Genomic DNA, 19,507 nt, shown 5'->3' with positions numbered 1-19,507 from the left:
ATCGTCAAGTGCTATGAGAATTGAAATGCGGTACTATACACTCTGGGCCGGCAGCAGGCAAGAAAAATGTACGACGAAGTGAACTCCATGAACACACCAGGAGAATGCAACGCGCGCTATGACTCGTACAGTAAATGCAAAGAATCGTAATTTATGAATTGGGCTTGGCGCAGCTGAAAACACCGCCGACCGTGCCAGCAGCGTATCTGTCAACCTGGAGGAAGTTAGTATCTATCATCGTCAAAAAAAGAGGTAAGAGACTTACAATGTCTTGAACACTCGAGTAGGTACCAGCCACGAGAGTAACAACACCGATGATGAAGCAGAGCGCATTCAGGGCTGCGAGAGCAATGTTCCTGGGCTCGGTCCAGCGACCCTCCCGGATGAGCATGAACCACATGAGCGCAGGGAAGTAAAAGGTGAAGCCGGAGATGAAGAGTGACGAGGAGATGGACAGCAAGTCGTTAAAGAAGGGAATAACCTCGGCGATAACAAAGGCAATGACAGTGCCAACGGCAATCAAGGCCAACCAGGTAATCCAGCCCATCTTCGTGTTGATGAAACGAATGGGCGAGTTTTTGAAGATACGGCCGTGAACGACACGACCGGCGACGACGGTGTTGATGGATCCACTGATGAAGATGACGGGCAGGGCAACGCCGAAGGCAATGCGGCTCATCGTGTGACCGGCAGAGAGCAGAGCAGGACTACCGACGTCCTGGCCAACGAAGGCGTAGACAATAGCTCCGGTGACGGTGTAGATGAAGATCTCAGTCAGGCCGAGGGCCCAGATCGACTTGACGTAATCCTTGGGGGTGTGCATCTCGTCCATGAAGGAGAACTGGCACATGGCGAACGAGTAGGCGAAGATGATGTTGGTCATGGCGATGAACGCATCCTTGAAGGCAATGTCCGGCTTGGGCCAGGCGGACCAGTTCACGGCAGACAGACCACCAGGCGCCTGAGAGCTCTCGATACCAGTAGCAATGATGGTGATTCCAATGGCGATGATGATGGACGCAAAGTCGATGTAGCCGAGAATGGCCATCTCGGTGAAACTGGGCGGAACGGCCAGCAGGAAGAGGATGATGGCGGAGACAACGGCAAAGACGATCGAGCAGACATCGCTCTGGGTAATGTCAATCCACGCAATGGCCCCCGTCAGGGTATGAGATCCGGTCAGGAAAAGCAGCTGGCAGATGAGCATAAAGTTGACGAGCTCGTAACCGAAGCGGCCGAACAGAAGCTTTCCAGCATCGGGGTAGTGGTGGACGAGCGGGAACTTGAGCTTGACCTGACCGACGACGTAAGAGGTGTAGATGGCGAGCAGACCGAGGCCGACGGTGCAGATGACGCCAGCAACCATTCCCAGTGTAGCAAAGGTGGAGGGGAGCGAGAGCGAACCGAGGGCAATGGCCTCGACAATGAGAACGATGGTGAGACGCTTCCAGCCCAGGCGGTTGAACTTTTGCACGCCGTGCTCGTAGACGTGACGCTCACGCTCGCTCATTTCGGCCACAAGGTCGCCATCGTACTGAGGCAGGGAGTTGTCCTGCTTCTCAGCGGCGGGCATTTGGACCTTCTTGGCCTCGGAGTCAGAGATGTCTGTTGAGGACATGGTTCCGGTTGATGTGCTCCGGTGTTGACTCTGCTATGGGCCTCCTGGAGTTGATGTTAAGAGGAACCGGGGTGGGATGTGTTGAAGAAATGGAGAGTTGGAGAGAGAACAGTTAAGGTTATGAGGGACTGGCAGATTCTGCGCAAAAGTGTAACGCTGGAGGGTGGAATCAGTGGAATGAGTGGATTGTGTGGAAACTGCTGCCGGATTCTGTGTGCCAAATCAGGAAGGATGGCCACTGTCCCAACTTCTTTCCTGTTATTGGGTCAGATTGAGTTTCTGTGACTAACAAGAGTTGTGGCGTGTGCTTGGCAGGCCGCGTTCGAGGGGCTTATCGAGATTGCCAGCCAATGATAGTGGCAGCTGCCCTGCGCTAACCGGACTAAGCTAGGGCCGGGTGACTCGGCGTTCTCGAAGTTACACGAACCGCACGATGGCATCACCCAGAGATAAAGTGTCATCAAATTGTAATTGTCATAGTAATAGTGCCCTGCGATCGGCGCACTTATCTTGCTCTAATTGCATATGGATCTGGGGAACGTCGCAGCACTAGCACGCTCTTACGTACTGGCATCTGGAAACTTGGAGATTCCCGTAGTAACTCCGTCAACACTCAATCATACTCTGCGCATATCACATCCCCTCCAATGTCCATGACCTCCGCAACCGTCACATTCGGCAGGAAGCCGTTCATCCACAGCACATGTTCCAACGTAGTTTCGTTGCCCGGATCCCCGCTGTAGTCAGTGACTGCCTTGCTGGGAGCCTTCAACTGCACAGTATCCAGGATAAACTGCGGGGGCACATTAGGCCCGCCCATGTCAGACAACCGCGTGGGCAGATCAGCCAGTTGCCACTCCCACCAAAGCTTGTCCAGGTACGCGTGGTGCAGGTAGAAGATAGGGTCGCCGTTGCTTTCAATCGGATCGAACATCTATATTAACCGAGACGAGGTGTCAGTCATTGCCCATATTCGGAAATCGACACGAGCGGCTGTTTCAGCTAAGGATCAATATCACTCACCACCGCCCCGACTGCTGCGTGCCCTGCTGAATGTGGGTACATGTTGTAGCACGCCCAGGCATCCTTATACTGCTTCAGCGCATAGCATTGCTCAATATTGCTCCGGTTCGCCCACCCAAAGAGCTCCTGGCTGAGCTCGCGGCTGAGGCAGTAATCGGCATTCGCCGTATGAGCCTTCAAATGCAGCGTTGTATCTCGGAAGGGGCCGTCTCTCACACAGCGGTCGTCTAATAACCGTGGAACCACGATAAAAACAACGTTAGCAATAATCCCTTATCGCGAGTTTATACTATCTATCAGTGGGCCTTGCCCCATGGAAGATAATATAGTCTGACACTAACATAAGGAAACGGGGACATACCACCAACGCCATCCCCACCAAACCCAAACACCGTGTCGAAGATCTTCGACTCCTTCAACGGCGCATTCTCGTAGTCCTCTAGCTCATCCCAGTACGGCTGCGCCCCGCGATACCCACACAGTTCCTGCAGGAGCACCTCGTGTGTGCGCACCAGATAGCGATGCCAGGGGAGGAAGTGCCCGACGTAGTGCACAAAGTTGCCCTGCGAGATGTGCGTGTGGTGCAGTTCATCCCAGAGGTTTTGCGCGTCGGGAATACCTCCCAGTATCGTGTCGTGCCTCATAAGACAGCTTTCGGCGCGGATGTACTCTGTAGCACTCGGCAGGTTGTTAGTATAAGCTTCCATGGCGGCTTAGGGTTTGGCTGGGCTAGAGGCTAGACGGGCAGGGCTAGACGACTCACCGGCTCGTTCGAGATTCGTCAGCGCGTTCCTGCTTCCTTAGTGATTTGCATGACCCTTACCAGTCGTGATAAGAAGTAACATACCATGACTTCCTCCGGTTGAGCGATGTGCACTCCGGGAGCGAGAGCGCGTCAGCCCGAGGGATGCTACGAGCCAAACAAGACACAAGCAGGATGGCCAGGGTGGCTAGGCTATTCCACGAGATCGCCATCTTCAAGATTCACAGACAGCCCCTCGAGGAGCACAACGATAAAGGTAGCACAAAACGAGTGTTGTGTCGGGCATCGATCGCCTCGTCATGGTTACAATCTACTCTTTATATGAACACGCCCTGTTCAGCTTACCCCTGATGCTCATGCAGAAGACCGGTTGTGCTTCTCTACGTGTTCGTGCTTGGACTTCAGGGGTTAGGTAGGACATCGCAAATAGATGCAAAGGCGATTGTATATGCGCGATGCACGTTGGAACTTCAATCTCCACAAGCTATCAACTGCACCTGGAATCGTGGCTGCAGCATCCCGAGCCTACTGGACAGTTCGGTCTCCGGCCGCATGGCCAACGCAGAAGGATTGAGCTCGGAGAACGATCCAGAACGAAGGCCGACAACCCCTTGCTTGCCGAGCAATACATTGGTCTGCTCAGGAATAACTTCAAGAGGGTCGCCGCTATAATTAGGTGGGGCTTCAATGGCTGCTGTTCCCCTTCGGCCTCGCAGGAGGCCAGAGCATAGGGCAAACAGCGTCTTCGGAATCTGAATGGCAAGTCAAATAGCAGCCATATCGGAGGGTATGTCCGCCATAAAAATCGAGAGGATCAGTATCCCTACGTCTCACATACTCGGGGAGCGGCCGCCTACGTCTGAATTATCTTAGTGTCTACGCGCCAAAGCCTTTACGCCGCCATCCCATGGCCTACTAAGCTTCGCCAATACCTACCCGTCCGAACACGTTCACGTAAGGATATGAGGGCGGAATTCGGCGCAGGAAGCGCTTGGCTTGTGCACCTTGCCGTCACCGCCAGCGAACCATTCTGCTTGACCTATTTGATCAGAACGAATTTGTCAAGGCCCCGTCAGGCACATACAAACCGAGCTTCCAGTTCGCGCCGCCGACACCGCGCAGACTTGGATTATGCGCCGAGAGCGATCTCTTTCGCCGATTGAGTGTGTTTCTTCGCGTAATTCGTCATTCAGCACGATGGACTCAAACAATTGATCGGGCATCGTCGTCATCGCCCAGTATTTTGGCGTTCATTAACCTCATCCTCAATGGTTATGCGACTTGGCGCTCAGCTTATCGTCTCGTGATCGCACGACACATAAAAACAGCAGTCACTGTCTCCCGCAGGCATTTGCAGTACAGAGCAATCGTGAAAAGGATGCGAGGATCCATTGGACATCCAGGGAGGTCCACCGATTCGAGTCGCATGAACATACTGCAGTTCATCGCGTGGTCGAGGACGAGGACGGGTTAGCGAAATTCACCCCGCGCAACGCGTACCGTGGTCGCTGGCAAGGCATCTCGAAACCTGATTCCACGCCGACATCTATCCAGCGTTTCATGCGCCTCGGTCGCCGCCCTCAACGGTCAACCTTATTTGACCGTTTTCCCTAGTTCTTTGTGGTTGCGACCCCCATCATATCCAGAACTGCATTGACAACAATGTGAGACCTGGGAGTCAGGCCAGGATCCATCAGCAATGGCGGGGAAGGGTTGGTGGACGTACGCAGTCACGATCAAAGTTAACCTCTATCAGAGAAGGGAAATTGTCAGCCGCCAGGTGGTTCACCTCAACTAAAAGGTATGAGTCTTACCCGTCCGTTCACGGTGCTATACCATGCCTCACCGAGGCGACAAGCCACCCAGCCAAAGCCCAACGCGGGCAAAGACCCGTTGTATCCATTCAGAGACGCGATCTCTGTTCCTGAACCCCAATCTTCAACCGGTCGCACACCCACAGAGGCTGCTATCCATCGCGAGACCTTCCTCCACGACACGCATCGCCATCGCCGTCGGCCGCGACCTGGAGTCTCTGGAGATGGGTTGAACCGTTGAATAATTCTGCAGACGACGTCGCCTCCACAATGCACACCATACCGGCCGGGTCCGACGCCGATAGGCATATTCGTGCCTCGTGGCTGCGTGGCAACTGGCCGTGGAGTAGGGAAGCGGAGAAGAAATCCCCACGTTCGACCAGCGGTTTCGGATCAAGGACGGGAACTCTGGACTTTCGGTGCCAGGGTGCCTGATGTTTGCAAGCGGTGATTGGTGATTGGTGGATGGATGGTGGTGGCTGGCGGTGGCGAACTCGGAGCACCGCCGACCGGACATAGTCATGTGACTGGCTGAAAAAGCACTGCCACGTTGGTTTCTTGGCGCTCGACCGACCATACTGAAGAACATAGAAACGGTAAGACTGTGATCCTCAAGTTCTTGATAGAAGTAATGAAAACGCAATCGTAGCTGTCTGATCAATAGATTGGTGATGATGGTAGAGGTGCACCAGTGGTGGAGGGGAATAAGGCCTCCAGCTTGCGGAGCCGTTTTTTGAGAGGGAAGGCGCTCGCGTCACAGCACTAGGACTCACAAGTGGAAGAATGAAATTTTGTAGTAGTTCTAGCTAGTGGTAGTATGGCTGCCATCTAATCAATATCCTGCCATTGTTAGAGCGCGCAACGGACATTAGTGCAAGTAGAATGTGGTTGAAGGCTGTGTTTTGACTCGGTTGCCACAAAGATATATCTTGGAGTGCGTCTTCCCTTCCCCGTCCACAGTATGCAAACATGTTTCATTACATTATATATCATTTATTAAAAATTAACTATTAAACATTAAGGTAGCGGCATAGCGCTGTAAGAAGCATCTAGACATCCAAATAGCACATAATTAAAACGTTAAGCAATCAGAGAATTCATCATCCTCCGAGACTCAACTCCTCAAGCAGTATTCTCAACCCCCTCCTTCGTCGACACGCGCTGGCTCTTGCGCAGCTTATCAGTAGCCCGGCAAGCCGCGGCGAATAGTCCGAGATGAATGATACTGCTTGTAGTTAGTTTCGGGCCACAAGAAACAACTGCGAGCAAGAGCGGCGACATACATCGCCAGGAAAACCATCGCAGTCCCGAAATGTTCTACATTCGCAACTTCTTTGCCGTCACAACTCGGGCTAGCATTCCTGCCACAGGTATACCCTTCGCCAGTGTAGTACGGCTCCTGGATAGCGAGGTACAAGGAGACAGCAACCGAGGGCGCAATCCAGGCGATGAGATCAAATGCGACATAGAGTCCAGGTTGCAGGACGGTTGGTGTCGAAAGCTCGACTGGAATAATGATCAGGGACCAGATGAGGGTATACTCGATCTGATCAAGGTTAGTGGGACGATTATTTGCGCTGTAAGCGCTCTGAGAAAGAACTGACCGTTCCGGTGACTGGCGCGAGCAGGTGATTGCCCAAGTCTTCTGTCAAAACCTCCGGCTGCTGACCATCATGCTGACCCTGAGCCCATCCGAAGGCGATGACGCCTGCGAGGGAAACGATGAGTGCGACAAAGCGCAGGCAGATTGAGATGCGCTGGGTGCGCCATTTGATGGTTGCAGGAGACTCCATTGTGGTAGTTCGAGGGTGAAGATGAAAGCGCGAGAGTGAGTAGAGTACAATGTTGAGTCCTGCTCAAGACGTTGTAGATTCAAGTAGATGACTCTGGATGAGTGACTTGACGGACTCTAGCAGACCTAAATAAGTCGTCGTGACCGCGACGTTTTTCCAAAATAGTATCATCATGGGCGTGCAGGAGTAGGCAGTGCCAACCGATCGGTCGATCAGCCAAGACCCTACAACGGGTATCGAGAGGCTGAGAGGCATCAGAACCATACACACACTCTCTCTTTGGTTGGACCTGGCCAGTGACATTGTTATCGCCAAGTCCATGACGTGGAGTCGTTAGTGAGTTGGGAGGGTTCACATAGCAGTTGGAAGATCAGGCGCGCAATGGGGTAATCATCTGAGGTTATACCTCGCAAGGTATATACGAGATCGGCTTAGGGTCCAAAAACGGCTTGGCCGATGTAAGGTCGAAGAGCCCTGCAGTGCTTGCACTGTACCGAGTGCTCCTAAGCGAGTCGAGATATATGACATCATAGCAGCGCCATGCTTGAACCCTTAGAGGCTCAAAGAGACCCAGCATTTCACGAGCCAGGAATTACCGAGCGCATCCAATCGGCTGATACTCACCTGTAACCTGCAATAGCATCCGTTCTCTTCCGCGGGCGTGAACGCCCCTTGGAGTTTTCGCGTTTCAAGTTTTGGGAGCGTAGTTTGAAACATAGTCGTGAGAGCCTCAGGCTGCGCTGTCTGACGATGTGGTACCTGCGCTCGTCAGCGTTAAGGAGAGAGGGAGGTGAGAGACTCAAGCAATATGGCTCTACACTAACATATGTTGTCCGTATCCAGTTATCTTTTGTGATAGGGCGCTGAGCGGCGCTGGTACTAGCGCAGAGTGGTAGCACTGGAGGCAGGAGGCGGATTAATAATCCAGTCAGCCCCCATCGTTGCTGACACCATCTGAGCTGCGGCCAGGTATGATATCCTGAAGCCAAACCGCTCAGGGAGATCAGAACAAAGAAATATAAATCACATAGGAATGGAGGATATCGAGCTCACATTCGTGAATACTTCCGGGGCTTCTCTGTCTCGACCGGCTGCCAAGCGGATGAGGGCGCATATCACGCGAACCAACTTCGCCAAGAGACGTCAACGGATCGCTGGCACAGCGATTGAGACGGAGCAGAATGCGAAGAGAAGGCGAAGGCAGAAACAAAATAAGTCTGAAGTACCTATATCAGTAACTGCCTCTATAACAAACTTCGATAATTCTGCGACCTGTAGGTATGCCTTCTTCGAAGAGAAGTACGCCACTAAACATTCAAACTACAGTTCGAGACCTCCAAAAGCTACTTTTTATTGAAGGAAGCCGACAGCCAGGCAGCCCCGGAGAAGCAGCCTGGTTCAATCTTATCGCTACGGAGCCAGCATTGACCGAGGCGACGCTGGCCGTTGCCGTGCAGCAATGGTCGCCAGAGAACTCCTGGCAAACAAAAGCGGACGAGCACTCATACACGGCCGTAAGCCTCATCAAACAGCGAATCACATCAATAACCACTCGTCCAGATGGCGTCCTAGGAGCAGTCATAACGATGGCCTTTGGCGCAGCCCTGGCGCGCAATAAGACTGTCTGGGAAATCCACATGGAGGGCCTCGCGCAAATAATCAAGCATAGGGAGCTGAGAGATCCTCATACTCTCCCAGCGTGGTTTCTCGATTTGATCGTTGAGTTCGTGTAACTTTGCCCCCAGGAAAAAGGAGACCACTGACCGCTAATAAAGGGACTCGATAAATGAAATCTTTGGTTACCCCCGCGGGTGGCATCCAAACGTCGTCAGCGCATTGAGCAGTTATCGTGAACAAGGAATATCAGAATTATCGGCCATTTGCGACAGCGTCATCCAGATACGGAAGGTGATTGATTCCCACCGTAGGCAGCCTTTGGACGAGATGAGGATCGCGCCAGAGATCGAGGAGCCACTGGCGCGACTGCATTTCGAGACCCGCGCCCTCAGAGGGACTGGTAACCTCCACGTTGATGCTGCCGCACGAGCGATTGAGCTAGCCCTCTACCTCCTCTGGCCGACTCAATCAAGTGCTCATTTGACGCTCCTTGCGGGAGAGTTCAAGGATTCTATATCGGAATTTCCAATCAGGCGTTGTGCATACATGGATTTCACCTCCTTTCAGCTGATGATCGGGGCCGTTGCTGCCGCGAAGGGCTCACACGTACGAGCCTGGTTTGTGAGTCGAATTTCAGAGGCCGTGCGCTGGATGCAGAAACGTGGTTGGACTGAGCCGCTCAGCCTTTTGGAGGAAGCAATTGGGCCTGGTAATGATGACGGCCTCAATGGACGGTTCAGGGCTCTATGGACAGAGGTACAGAATGAAGGTGTCATAGTCGACGCTCGGGGCTCAATAGACTGTCTCGAGGGCGCCTCTGGCTTTGTCAGATGAATGATCGATGATAAATCTAATACGGAAATATGGCTCTGATAGTCATGGCGGCGCCGACAGCGCTACGCAATACCCGGGCGGCGCCATATAAGCTCCAAAGCTGCCAGTGAAAGTGTCCGAGTAGCCAATGAATGTGCCATAGTTTCTCCACTTGCAATCTGATTTTCCTAAAGAGGAAAAACAAATCCTTAGTTTGGAGTATGAATGAGTCCTCTGTTGCTTTTTCAAAGACTGGAGTGACGCCCACTGCGGAATGTTGGCCGGACTCAAAGCAAGCCAGTTGGCAGGTAGTCAATCTCATTTCCCTAAATAGGAGAATCGGAATCACTGCGGGGGGCGTTGTTTTGTGCCACCTGGAAACATTATTTAAAGGCATCGAACTCGTCCTCAGACTGGGTTCTGTATCCAGACAGAAGCATCACGAGCACTTGAATATCCGGGGTTTTGCAAAAAATCATCCCGATTGAACCATGGCGAGACAGTGGATTCTGAGGGGCCAGGAAGGCTTCGAAACTTCGCTCGAATACCAAGAGGGTATTAGCATACCTTCGACGCAGGACTTGGCTGCCGACGAGGTTCTCGTCAAGATGCATGCTGTTAGCTTGAACTACCGCGAGCTGGTGATCGCTGGTCCAATGGTATGAATGCTAGCCTCCCCAACACCGTTAATGACTGACTCCTCGCAGGGCATCAATGGACCGATTAACCCACCGTTGGTTCCAGGATGTGATGGTTCTGGTATAGTTGAAGCTGTCGGACCGTCCATTCGTGATTTTCGCCCAGGGGATCGGGTTGTGACTTACATTGTGCCGGGGCTCGTTGACAGCCGAGGCGACGACGCCCTCCCTACGATAACAGACGCCATCAATTGTCTCGGACAGGGACACGACGGCACCCTGAGGTCATTTGCCGTCTTCAAAGAAACCGGTCTCAGTCACGCGCCAAAGACCCTGGACTGGTTGTCGGCGGCTACCTTACCATGCACATGGCTCACGGCATGGAACGTCCTCTTCGGTCTGGAGGGTAAAAAAGTTGGAACCGACTCTTGGGTACTCGTCCAAGGCACGGGCGGCGTCAGCATAGCGGTTTTGCAGGCCGCCGTAGCAGCGGGTGCTACTGTCGTCGCCACGACGTCGTCAGACGAGAAAGCCAGTCGCCTCAAGTCGTTGGGAGCGGCTCATGTGGTCAACTACCGCACCAACCCAGAGCGTTGGGGTGAAGAAGCGCGAAAACTGACTCGGAATGGAAGGGGCTTCGATCATGTTGTTGATGTTGGCGGCAATGAGACTTTCCCGCAAGCCCTGGCTGCAATACGCGTGGACGGCGTTCTTTCAGTGGTCGGGCACGTAGGCGACAAGTCTGCCGAGCCCGTGCCGTTGTTCGCTGCCATGATGAGTACTTGCATTGTCCGCGGCATACTTGGAGGTACTCGTAACCATCTCAAGGAATTGACGCGCTTTATCGATGAAAAGGGGATTGTGCCTGCGGTGGACGCTGTAGTGTTTGAGCTGTCGGAGGCTAAAGACGCGTATAGACGGCTGAAGGAGAAGAAGCACTTTGCCAAGGTGGTGATTCGGGTTGATCACGAGGCTTAGCTGACAGCAGTGTATGTTGTATGTAGTTTGTTCAAATGTTGATGGTGTTGTTGAATCTGAAAGACTTCCCGTCACGTGCCTTTGTCCTTATCTCTTCTTTCTTTGTCTTCACCTTTCAACGATTATCAACACAATCAAAAGCTCATCTCCGTTAAGATGGCGCAGGATGGCGCGTTCCTTGGCATGCTACCTTGGAGATGTTATCGTCTTCGCTGACCAGTTCCCCTCCTGCTTTAATCTGAGACCAGCCTTGGGTTGCAGCGCTAAGCACGCGATGTCGCTGATCGCGCCTTCTCTCTCGACGGTTATCGCCGGTCGCCCATGCAGCCATGCCTTGGCGCAGTGTTCCTGACTGATTGAAATGGAGATCAACCCATTCTGGACCAATGCCCATGTCGTGCGATAAACTGGGGGTGTTTTTGCGCTGCGGGGGCTGCACCGCGTTCATATCGCGTCCATGTCTTTTAAATTGCGCTCCTTCACCGGCTTCTCTCTTCCAGGATTTCTAACCCAGGCTTGGAGTCAATTGCTGACAGCCTGACGTGCAGAAATGAAGGTAGGAATTGCTACTTGAGATTGTGTGGGACAAGAGATGGCCATGCTAAGACGCGCAGCTTTCCGCCTTCTCTCTCCTCCTGGTGAGCGTCTCCCAGGTCAGCGCCGTTTCCTGGAAACCGCGCGTGCCTAGAGCGACCGGGTCGAAACGCTTGACATTTAACGAGACGGTCATTACCTCGGCATTGTCTCCCTCTTCAATTTCGGTGCAATGGATCGCGACCGAGAATGACGGAGAGTACGTCTACCAGGAGACGGATGGAAGCATCAAGATCGAGAGCATTGTCACCAACCAGTCGCAAACGATTGTCCCCGCTGAAGCGGTACCGGCGGACGCATACAGCTTCTGGATCAGCCCCGACCTGTCATCCGTGCTGTGGGCCACAAACTACACTAAGCAGTACCGCCATTCGTTCTTTGCCGACTACTTTATCCAAAATGTCGAGACATTAGAGTCTGTGCCGTTGGTGGAAGATCAAGTTGGGGACATTCAGTATGCCGAATGGAGCCCAACCAGCGATTCCATCGCGTTCGTTCGTGGAAACAACTTGTATACCTGGGTCGACGGCTCGGTGACTGCGATCACCAAGGACGGCAGTCCTGATTTGTTCAATGGCGTACCCGACTGGGTTTACGAGGAGGAGATTCTGGGAGACCGGTATTCTTTGTGGTTTTCGCCGGACGCCGAACTTCTGGCTTTCCTCAGCTTTAACGAAACCGGTGTCAAGACCTTCACCGTCCCCTATTTTATGGATGACCAGGAGATCGCTCCTCCGTACCCCAATGAACTCGAGATCAGATACCCTAAAGTCTCTGAGACCAACCCGACGGTCAAGCTGAATATCCTCCAGTTGAGTGATAACACAGTGTCGACAATCGCCATTGATGCCTTCGACCCCAGCGAGTTGATCATCGGTGAAGTGGCGTGGGTAACTGACGCGCATGCCGCGGTGGCCGTCAAGGCTTTCAACCGGGTGCAGGACGAGCAAAAGATTGTCATTGTGGATACTGCGTCCGGGGATGCCACAGTTGCCCACGAGCGTGACGGGACTGACGGGTGGCTGGATAACACACTTTCGATTACCTACGTAGGCTCTCTGGGCTCGGGGAACTCTTCCTCTAACTATTATCTGGAACTTTCCGACCACTCCGGATGGGCGCACCTCTACCTTTACCCAATCTCAGGCGGCGACCCCATTCCCTTGACCGAGGACGAGTGGGAAGTCACCGGAATCCTCAGCGTTGACCAGGAGCGACAACTGATCTACTATGTCTCGACCCAGCACCACAGCACGGAGCGTCACCTGTACTCGGTGTCGTACCGGACCTTTGAGATTATGCCGCTGGTCGACGACACCATTCCGGCATACTGGAGCGCTTCGTTTTCTGCCAATGCAGGATATTACATTCTCTCATACTTGGGCCCAGATGTGCCATACCAGGAACTGTACTCCATCAACCAGACAACTCCGCTCCGTACTCTCACCAGCAATGCAGCACTGATCGAAGCGTTGAAGGAATATGCACTACCAAACATCAGCTACTTCGAACTCACCATCCCGAGTGGCGAGAAACTGAACGTAATGCAAAGAATGCCGGTCGGGTTCTCGCCAGACAAGAAGTACCCCGTGCTCTTCACGCCTTACGGCGGCCCAGGAGCCCAAGAAGTCAGCAAGAGGTGGCAAGCTCTTGATTTCAACGCGTACATCGCCTCCGACCCCGAGCTCGAGTACATTACTTGGACGGTCGATAATCGAGGCACCGGCTACCAGGGCCGTGAGTTTCGCTCGCTAGTTGCTAGGCAACTCGGAAACCTTGAAGCAGAGGATCAAGTCTACGCTGCGGAGCAACTCGCTCAGCGTCCGTACGTCGATGCCGACCACATCGCGATCTGGGGCTGGAGTTATGGTGGCTACTTGACAGGTAAAGTTCTCGAAACGGATAGCGGTGCCTTCTCATTGGGTCTCCTGACGGCACCTGTTTCTGACTGGCGACTGTACGATTCGATGTATACTGAGCGATACATGAAGACTCTCGAGACGAATGAGGATGGGTACAACAGCACTGCCATCCGACGCACCGAGGGTTTCAAGAACGTTGCCGGCGGCTTCTTGATCCAACACGGCACAGGCGATGACAATGTCCATTTCCAGAATGCCGCGGCACTGGTCGATACGCTGATTGGAGACGGAGTCACTCCGGAGCAAATGCAGGTCCAGTGGTTCACCGACTCGGACCACAGCATCAACTACAACGGCGCAAGTGTGTTCTTGTACAGACAGTTGGCGCAAAGATTGTATGAGGAGAAGATCCGAACAGGGGAAGAAGACTCGCATCAATGGAGCAAGAGGAGTCATGCTTGGACAGAATAGTGTACATAATTGCAATCTGTGCATAGCTACATTAGATTTATGTATAGTTAGAGCTCGGCCTCGGCCCTCGGGGTTGGGCAAAAGACCGAACCTGAACCCGACTCGGCTTCGGCCTCGGACTCCGGAGTTAATATATCTCCTCAGCTGAAGCCCGACTGTTCGGTCAATCTACACCCATTGCTCTCTATTCCGTACGCCGGTACCCAGTTCACTCTTGTTTATATTGACATGGCTGATAGTGCACCCCGGAAACGCCGACGGCCGGCCAAGGCCTGCGAACAGTGTCGCCAGCGCAAAGTTCGCTGCGATCTGAACGTGCCCTGTGGCCCATGTTCGCGCGCCAAATCTTCGCCAGACTGCACCTACAGAGATGGAAATGTGCCCTTGCACAACCAGAGCCGGGGCAAGCGAGTGCTCCATTCTCAGTCTCGGCCTCAGGGCATCGCTGGAAGCGTGTTGACCCCGCCATCTCCCACTGACGCTGGCACCGCCGATGACGACTTCCACCAAACTGTCCGCGATATTCATGGACGACTAGCCTCTTTGGAAAAGCAGCTGAAGACAAATGAGGCGTCTGCACAACGTCCCAGCTTGGAGCGAGAGCTTCGCGCTCTGACGGCAAGAATAGAGACCATCGAAGGTCAACTGACCAGCAGTTCGAGTGCTGTGTCCCTTGCAAAGGACAAACCCTCCGTTGGTGTACTGGCTCCACGGTTGCGCTCCTCAGCGCGCAAGGTCAAATTTCTCGGTCCAACGCACTGGTGTAACAAGATGGATCAGGTATGTCGGTCGCACATTACCCAGAGCATTTGTTAACACTCCTGCAGCTTTCCGTCGCCAATATGCTGAATAAATCGGATACCGAACCTTCTTTGGGACCACTAAAGAACGAAGCAGTCGATATAATCAAGGAATGTCGCGAGCTCCGACAAGCCATCAAGTCCCAGAGTACTGGCCGACTCAATGAACCCTTGCCGAATCTGCGTAGCACGGTCCCCTCCAAGGAAGCGTGTGACGAGCTGGTGTACTGTTACCTGCGCACCTTCGAATCCGTCTATCGGGTCATTCACATTCCTTCTTTCTGGGCGGACTACGATGAATTCTGGAGACAAGACCAGGCGAACATGTCTCCCTTCCTCGTGAAACTCCTGCTCATCCTCGCCATTGGCACAGTATTCCACTCTGGCAACGGGAACACGAGTAGGGAGGAGCAACAACTGGTGCAGAAATGGATCTACGCCGCACAGTGGTGGCTAGCTGGGCCCTCAGAAAAGACCACAGTCAATTTAGATGGCTTGCAAGCAATGTGCTTACTTTTGATTGCACGCAAAGCCTGTGGGCTAGGGCCGTCTCCTTGGTTGTCGACCGGCTCTCTGATGCGCGCGGCTGTGAACATGGGGTTACACCGTGATCCGACCAAGTTTCCTTCCCTGTCAGCACTGCAAGCAGAGATGCGTTTACGGCTCTGGGCTACTGTCCTAGAGTTGCTTCTCCAGGACTCACTAGACTCAGCTACGCCCATCCTTGTACCGGGGAGTTTCGACTCTAGCGCACCTTCGAACTTTGATGACAAGGATCTCAACTCAACTACCACTTCGATTTCTCTCCCCGAACTCGACGACCGCTTAACCGATTCATCCGTTCAAATCTTGCTGCACAACTCGGTTCGACTCCGAATGCAAGTTGTCGAAGTGATACACGACTGCCAGGGCCAATCATATCAGCAAGCCCTTGACCTAGGTAATAAATTGCGAACAGTCAGGCGACAAGTTGCAACATTCTTCCGCTCCGCGAAGAACCGAAAAATCAATTCAACTCTACAATTGACAGACTTTCATGCCAAATTCATCGACATACAGCTACACCGATATACCCTCGCTCTATATGCACCGTTTGTGGTCCAAGCGCGTAAAGACCCGCAATACTATTATGCACGAAAAGCATGTCTAGAGTCTGCCAGGATAATAGCTTCTTACACAGAGACCCTTCACCTCCCCTGCGAGATACCTGATGACCTAATGCGCCTTTGCGTTAGCGGGAAGGGCTCGTTCAAAGGTCCACTGAGCTTAGACATCATATCAGTCCTAGGGCTGGAAATAGTCACGCAGCTGGAGGAGGAGGGCCTCCCGAGTTGTGATGGAGATCCCCTGGATAGGCTCGCTGACGCGAATCGAGACCATCTCATTCAAATTCTGGAACATATTGTGAACCAACTTTCCCAGATCATCGGGAAAGGTGTACCGAGTATGAAGCGATTTGGCCTGCTTGCTGCTGTCTTGGGACAGATCCGAGCCATGAAAACAGGGCAAGACGTAAAGCAGACGGTGTACGAGGCCATTACGAAAGGATTCAAGGATTGTCTTTCAGCACTGCATCGAAGCACTCCACAGCCCGGCAATTCGCTGCCCGGGCCAAGCGAGGGCACTGATGAGGGGACTAACGTACCGGCAGGCTTCGATATATGTGATCCGACCTTGTCCGATATCAATATGGACCTAGGGGTAAGCTGACACCTTACTCTGATGTTGATGAGTAAGACTGATATTTCTAGGACCCATTCTTTGATCTGGACCTTCAGGGTTTCTTCTCCCCTGGTCTTGACGCCGATATTCTTTCGCTCCTCAGATGAAGAGCTCAATTTCCGACACTTGTCTGTTGCTGGGAGCTGTGGCGAACTACACCGCTGCAATCATTCATGCCCTTACTTGGCTTCAACATATACTCCTCTCGTTGCGTAGCTCGACTCGTGTTTCAAATGAACCCCTGAGGCCAGATTGTGGTATTGCGGCACTTGCGCGCGACACGAGGCACCAGATTGCCCTGAATTGCGCCGTTGTTCGACGGCGACATCATGTAGTCGGTTGATACTCGATACCAGGCACGCGATCAGGTGAATTGACCCTAGGAAGCGACGTCGACCCTTGGCCAAGGATTGCCGGGCCGCGATATAGATTGCTCCCTGTCCGCATTCGGGATGTTCGCCGAACATAGTCTGTGGCTAGAGAAACTATTGATAGAGTTGTCACCCAATAATGTCACCTCTTCCCTTAACCATATTATTCCTACAATAATATTCGCCTTAGAACTCCATCACATGAAGCCGACCTCATGGTCCGATCTAACATGCGACTTCGGGACGTACCTAGGTAGTCTTTAGGGCTTCTCACTAACTCGAACCATGACCCGGCGGGAGTATAAAAGACAACAATTAGATACTCCGTCGCATACTAGAAAGGTCCATCCCGAGAGCATTGCTACCTCTAGTCAAACCGTCGCAACATGGCGATCCCAACAGACATCACCCTGAAAACCCTAAAGGGGTCCTGGACACTGGTACCCTACATCCTCACCGTCCGCTCTTCTTGCCATGCAAAACACTGATAGAAGGGGGAAATGATATAGGATAAATCCGTATCTGACTCCTCCGATTCAGTCCTACGACTCGTACGCATCTCATCCCTTCCTCAGTCCTCGCTCATTCAATCGATCGGCTAACAATAAGAAACCCCAGCAAGGCGTCTCCTGGCTAACCCGCAAAGCCATTGGCGCCGCAACGCTTACACTGCATTTCACGTCTACCGTCAAACCACACCAACCTGAATCAGCTTCCCCCACCGGTGACGATGACCACGAAGGCAAAGTCGCTTATCTAACCATGCGCCAAACCCTCACAGGCGGGATCCCTGGCTCAACAGAGGAACGGGTTATGGATTGGCTTGAGCGAGGCAGATCAAATCACGTTTATGGGGATGTACTTTCGCGGAGTCGGTTTGTTAGGGGTGTTCGGGGCGATGATGGTGGTATGAGGCCTGATATACAGGTCCAGTCGAAGACGGAAGCAGGCGATGAGGTCGTAGGGAAGATTAAGGCGTTTTTGACCGGTGGGACACCGTATCTCCCTCCTGACTTTGCTTCTGCTTCTGGTCAAAATGGCAACGAGAAAGAACAAAAGGAGTATCCAGATCTATACATTCATGACTTCGGACGTAATGAGAAGTCTGAGTGGACGGCGGAGCAGGTATAGTATAAACTCCCTGACATGGTTTGTCTTGTGAGTTGATAACGCTGACTTTGTATTAGATCTGGGGTCTTGAGGTTATCGATTCTCAGGCGTACTTGACGCGTCGGGTTGCGGTTGTCAAGGGGGACGAGTATGAGCTTGCGAGACTGGTGTATCGATTCTCTGGGCTATAGAGGCGTGCATACCCGCGCATCTCGGACCTGGTCTGGCCTGGCAATCCTTCCCTACTCAATAATAATCCCCTGATTACTCTGAATCATGGCTCCTTCCATTCCAGTCCGGTATCGGCCGTCATCGGCAATGCTTAATAGGATAATCTCCACTGATCCGGACGCAAAAGTCTGGTCCAGATAGTTCCGGTAACCAATCAGATTATAGTATTTCTGGAGGAAATCGGTAAGGCAAATCTGGCAGCTGCCGGGATTGGACCATGCCAACTGTTCCGCTAGGTATCGCGAGTCGAGGGCTTGGAAGTTGCGAGGAGGAAATACGGTCGGGGATGGGGTGTCGAAGCGAGACGTTTCTTGGCTGTCTGAATGTCTTGTATCTACACATATTTCGTCGGCGGGATGAGGTAGGGACGATACTGACAATAAAGAGAGTACTTGGTGATTAACTAGGCTGAGAAGAGTTGGGGAAAAAAAATCCTTGTTTAGCTTTGAGCTTATTGCAAGCAAGTTTTCTCGGTATATGTAAGTTCAAGTAGCTGAACTGTTGGAATACGCATGCGGTTTTCGGCCGACAAAGAGAGAGATATATATATACATTGCTTCTAAGGCTAGCTGGCTATGCTAAACATACTAGACCGCTACCAGGTAGTGATATGATGAGAATGTCCGAGGTTTGCAAGAATGTATATGATTGTACGAACTCAGAGGTATCCTTCTAGATGATGACACATTGCAAAAGCCTCATACATGGAGTTGACTGTCTACTTCACGCAGGGGCGGTGCCAGGACCCTGACTACAGGATCGAATACTCGAGCTTATGCCTCGGCTTTGATACATTGTTCACAAATCCATTTCCCACGGTGTACCTAAAATTCGAGCCTCAATTCCGACTTCTCAATACTTAGACCATCGGAAGCTCGATAAGCTAAGCGGCGCGGATGGTAACTAGAAGTGTTTGTATGTCCATCCCGGAAAGAAAGCCCAATCGCTGCAGGGTAACCCAAGAAAAGGAAATGCGCGTTCCCATTTTATCCATTTACACCGTACGTAGGTAGACAGCATCGCGAAATCACGCAATCCAATGTAACGGATGGGGACGAGAAACAGCGACACCTAGGAACGGTAAGCAGCACCTAATAACGAGACATATAATACATCCAATCCTGGATCTGGATCTGGATCAGCCAGTCGGGATGTCGTTGGTAGCAACATGCACCTGTTCCTCGGAGGCGAGTTCAAGGAGACATTTCTACATGCGGAAACCCCGAGACTTCTCCAGTCCAGGCCAGCGCCAGCTCCAGCCCCAGACCCTGATATACAGAACCGTTGTC

The 19,507-nt window shown here is 52.5% G+C and overlaps 8 protein-coding genes across 8 annotated transcripts; 5 read left to right on the top strand and 3 right to left on the bottom strand.

The window, feature by feature from the left end:
* Positions 1-151: 151 nt before the first annotated feature.
* Positions 152-3,616, bottom strand: BDV17DRAFT_279031 (putative amino acid transporter; the record flags this gene model as incomplete). The annotated part of the gene is made up of 9 exons (XM_073759644.1): positions 152-214; positions 266-1,646; positions 1,686-1,828; positions 2,187-2,219; positions 2,256-2,552; positions 2,642-2,868; positions 3,003-3,311; positions 3,405-3,433; positions 3,489-3,616. 9 exons carry the CDS (start codon positions 3,614-3,616, stop codon positions 152-154), a joined length of 2,610 nt encoding a protein of 869 aa, XP_073620045.1.
* A 1,413-nt stretch (positions 3,617-5,029) lies between these two features.
* BDV17DRAFT_251356 (uncharacterized protein) lies at positions 5,030-6,524 on the bottom strand. Its single transcript, XM_073756413.1, has 2 exons — positions 6,502-6,524; positions 5,030-6,443 (listed from the first exon to the last, which is right to left on the bottom strand). Exon 2 carries the CDS (start codon positions 5,805-5,807, stop codon positions 5,343-5,345), a length of 465 nt encoding a protein of 154 aa, XP_073620044.1. The 5' UTR covers positions 5,808-6,443; positions 6,502-6,524; the 3' UTR covers positions 5,030-5,342.
* BDV17DRAFT_286887 (uncharacterized protein) lies at positions 6,341-7,011 on the bottom strand (the record flags this gene model as incomplete). Its single annotated transcript, XM_073761034.1, has 3 exons — positions 6,341-6,443; positions 6,502-6,764; positions 6,823-7,011. 3 exons carry the CDS (start codon positions 7,009-7,011, stop codon positions 6,341-6,343), a joined length of 555 nt encoding a protein of 184 aa, XP_073620043.1.
* Positions 7,012-7,688: 677 nt separating this feature from the next.
* Positions 7,689-9,697, top strand: BDV17DRAFT_104927 (uncharacterized protein). Its single transcript, XM_073753746.1, has 3 exons — positions 7,689-8,285; positions 8,338-8,734; positions 8,787-9,697. The coding sequence occupies exons 1-3, from the start codon at positions 8,045-8,047 to the stop codon at positions 9,460-9,462; spliced, it is 1,314 nt and encodes a 437-aa protein (XP_073620042.1). The 5' UTR covers positions 7,689-8,044; the 3' UTR covers positions 9,463-9,697.
* On the top strand, positions 9,698-11,185 carry BDV17DRAFT_104928 (zinc-dependent alcohol dehydrogenase family protein). The gene is made up of 2 exons (XM_073753747.1): positions 9,698-10,100; positions 10,149-11,185. The coding sequence occupies exons 1-2, from the start codon at positions 9,933-9,935 to the stop codon at positions 11,055-11,057; spliced, it is 1,077 nt and encodes a 358-aa protein (XP_073620041.1). The 5' UTR covers positions 9,698-9,932; the 3' UTR covers positions 11,058-11,185.
* Positions 11,186-11,528: 343 nt separating this feature from the next.
* dppIV (prolyl dipeptidyl peptidase DppIV) lies at positions 11,529-14,068 on the top strand. Its single transcript, XM_073753745.1, has 2 exons — positions 11,529-11,613; positions 11,672-14,068. The coding sequence occupies exons 1-2, from the start codon at positions 11,608-11,610 to the stop codon at positions 13,982-13,984; spliced, it is 2,319 nt and encodes a 772-aa protein (XP_073620040.1). The 5' UTR covers positions 11,529-11,607; the 3' UTR covers positions 13,985-14,068.
* A 30-nt stretch (positions 14,069-14,098) lies between these two features.
* Positions 14,099-16,723, top strand: BDV17DRAFT_104879 (uncharacterized protein). The gene is made up of 3 exons (XM_073753744.1): positions 14,099-14,764; positions 14,812-16,485; positions 16,536-16,723. Exons 1-3 carry the CDS (start codon positions 14,213-14,215, stop codon positions 16,611-16,613), a joined length of 2,304 nt encoding a protein of 767 aa, XP_073620039.1. The 5' UTR covers positions 14,099-14,212; the 3' UTR covers positions 16,614-16,723.
* A 540-nt stretch (positions 16,724-17,263) lies between these two features.
* Positions 17,264-18,178, top strand: BDV17DRAFT_286883 (uncharacterized protein; the record flags this gene model as incomplete). Its single annotated transcript, XM_073761033.1, has 3 exons — positions 17,264-17,317; positions 17,418-18,002; positions 18,065-18,178. The coding sequence occupies 3 exons, from the start codon at positions 17,264-17,266 to the stop codon at positions 18,176-18,178; spliced, it is 753 nt and encodes a 250-aa protein (XP_073620038.1).
* Between the last annotated feature and the right edge of the window lie 1,329 nt (positions 18,179-19,507).

This window comes from Aspergillus undulatus (assembly GCF_047715775.1).
Source record: "Aspergillus undulatus strain CBS 261.88 unplaced genomic scaffold BDV17scaffold_3, whole genome shotgun sequence".
NCBI lineage: Eukaryota > Fungi > Ascomycota > Eurotiomycetes > Eurotiales > Aspergillaceae > Aspergillus > Aspergillus undulatus.
The sequence above is the reverse complement of the archived record's forward strand: the minus strand, read 5'-3'. Positions and strand labels throughout refer to the sequence as shown.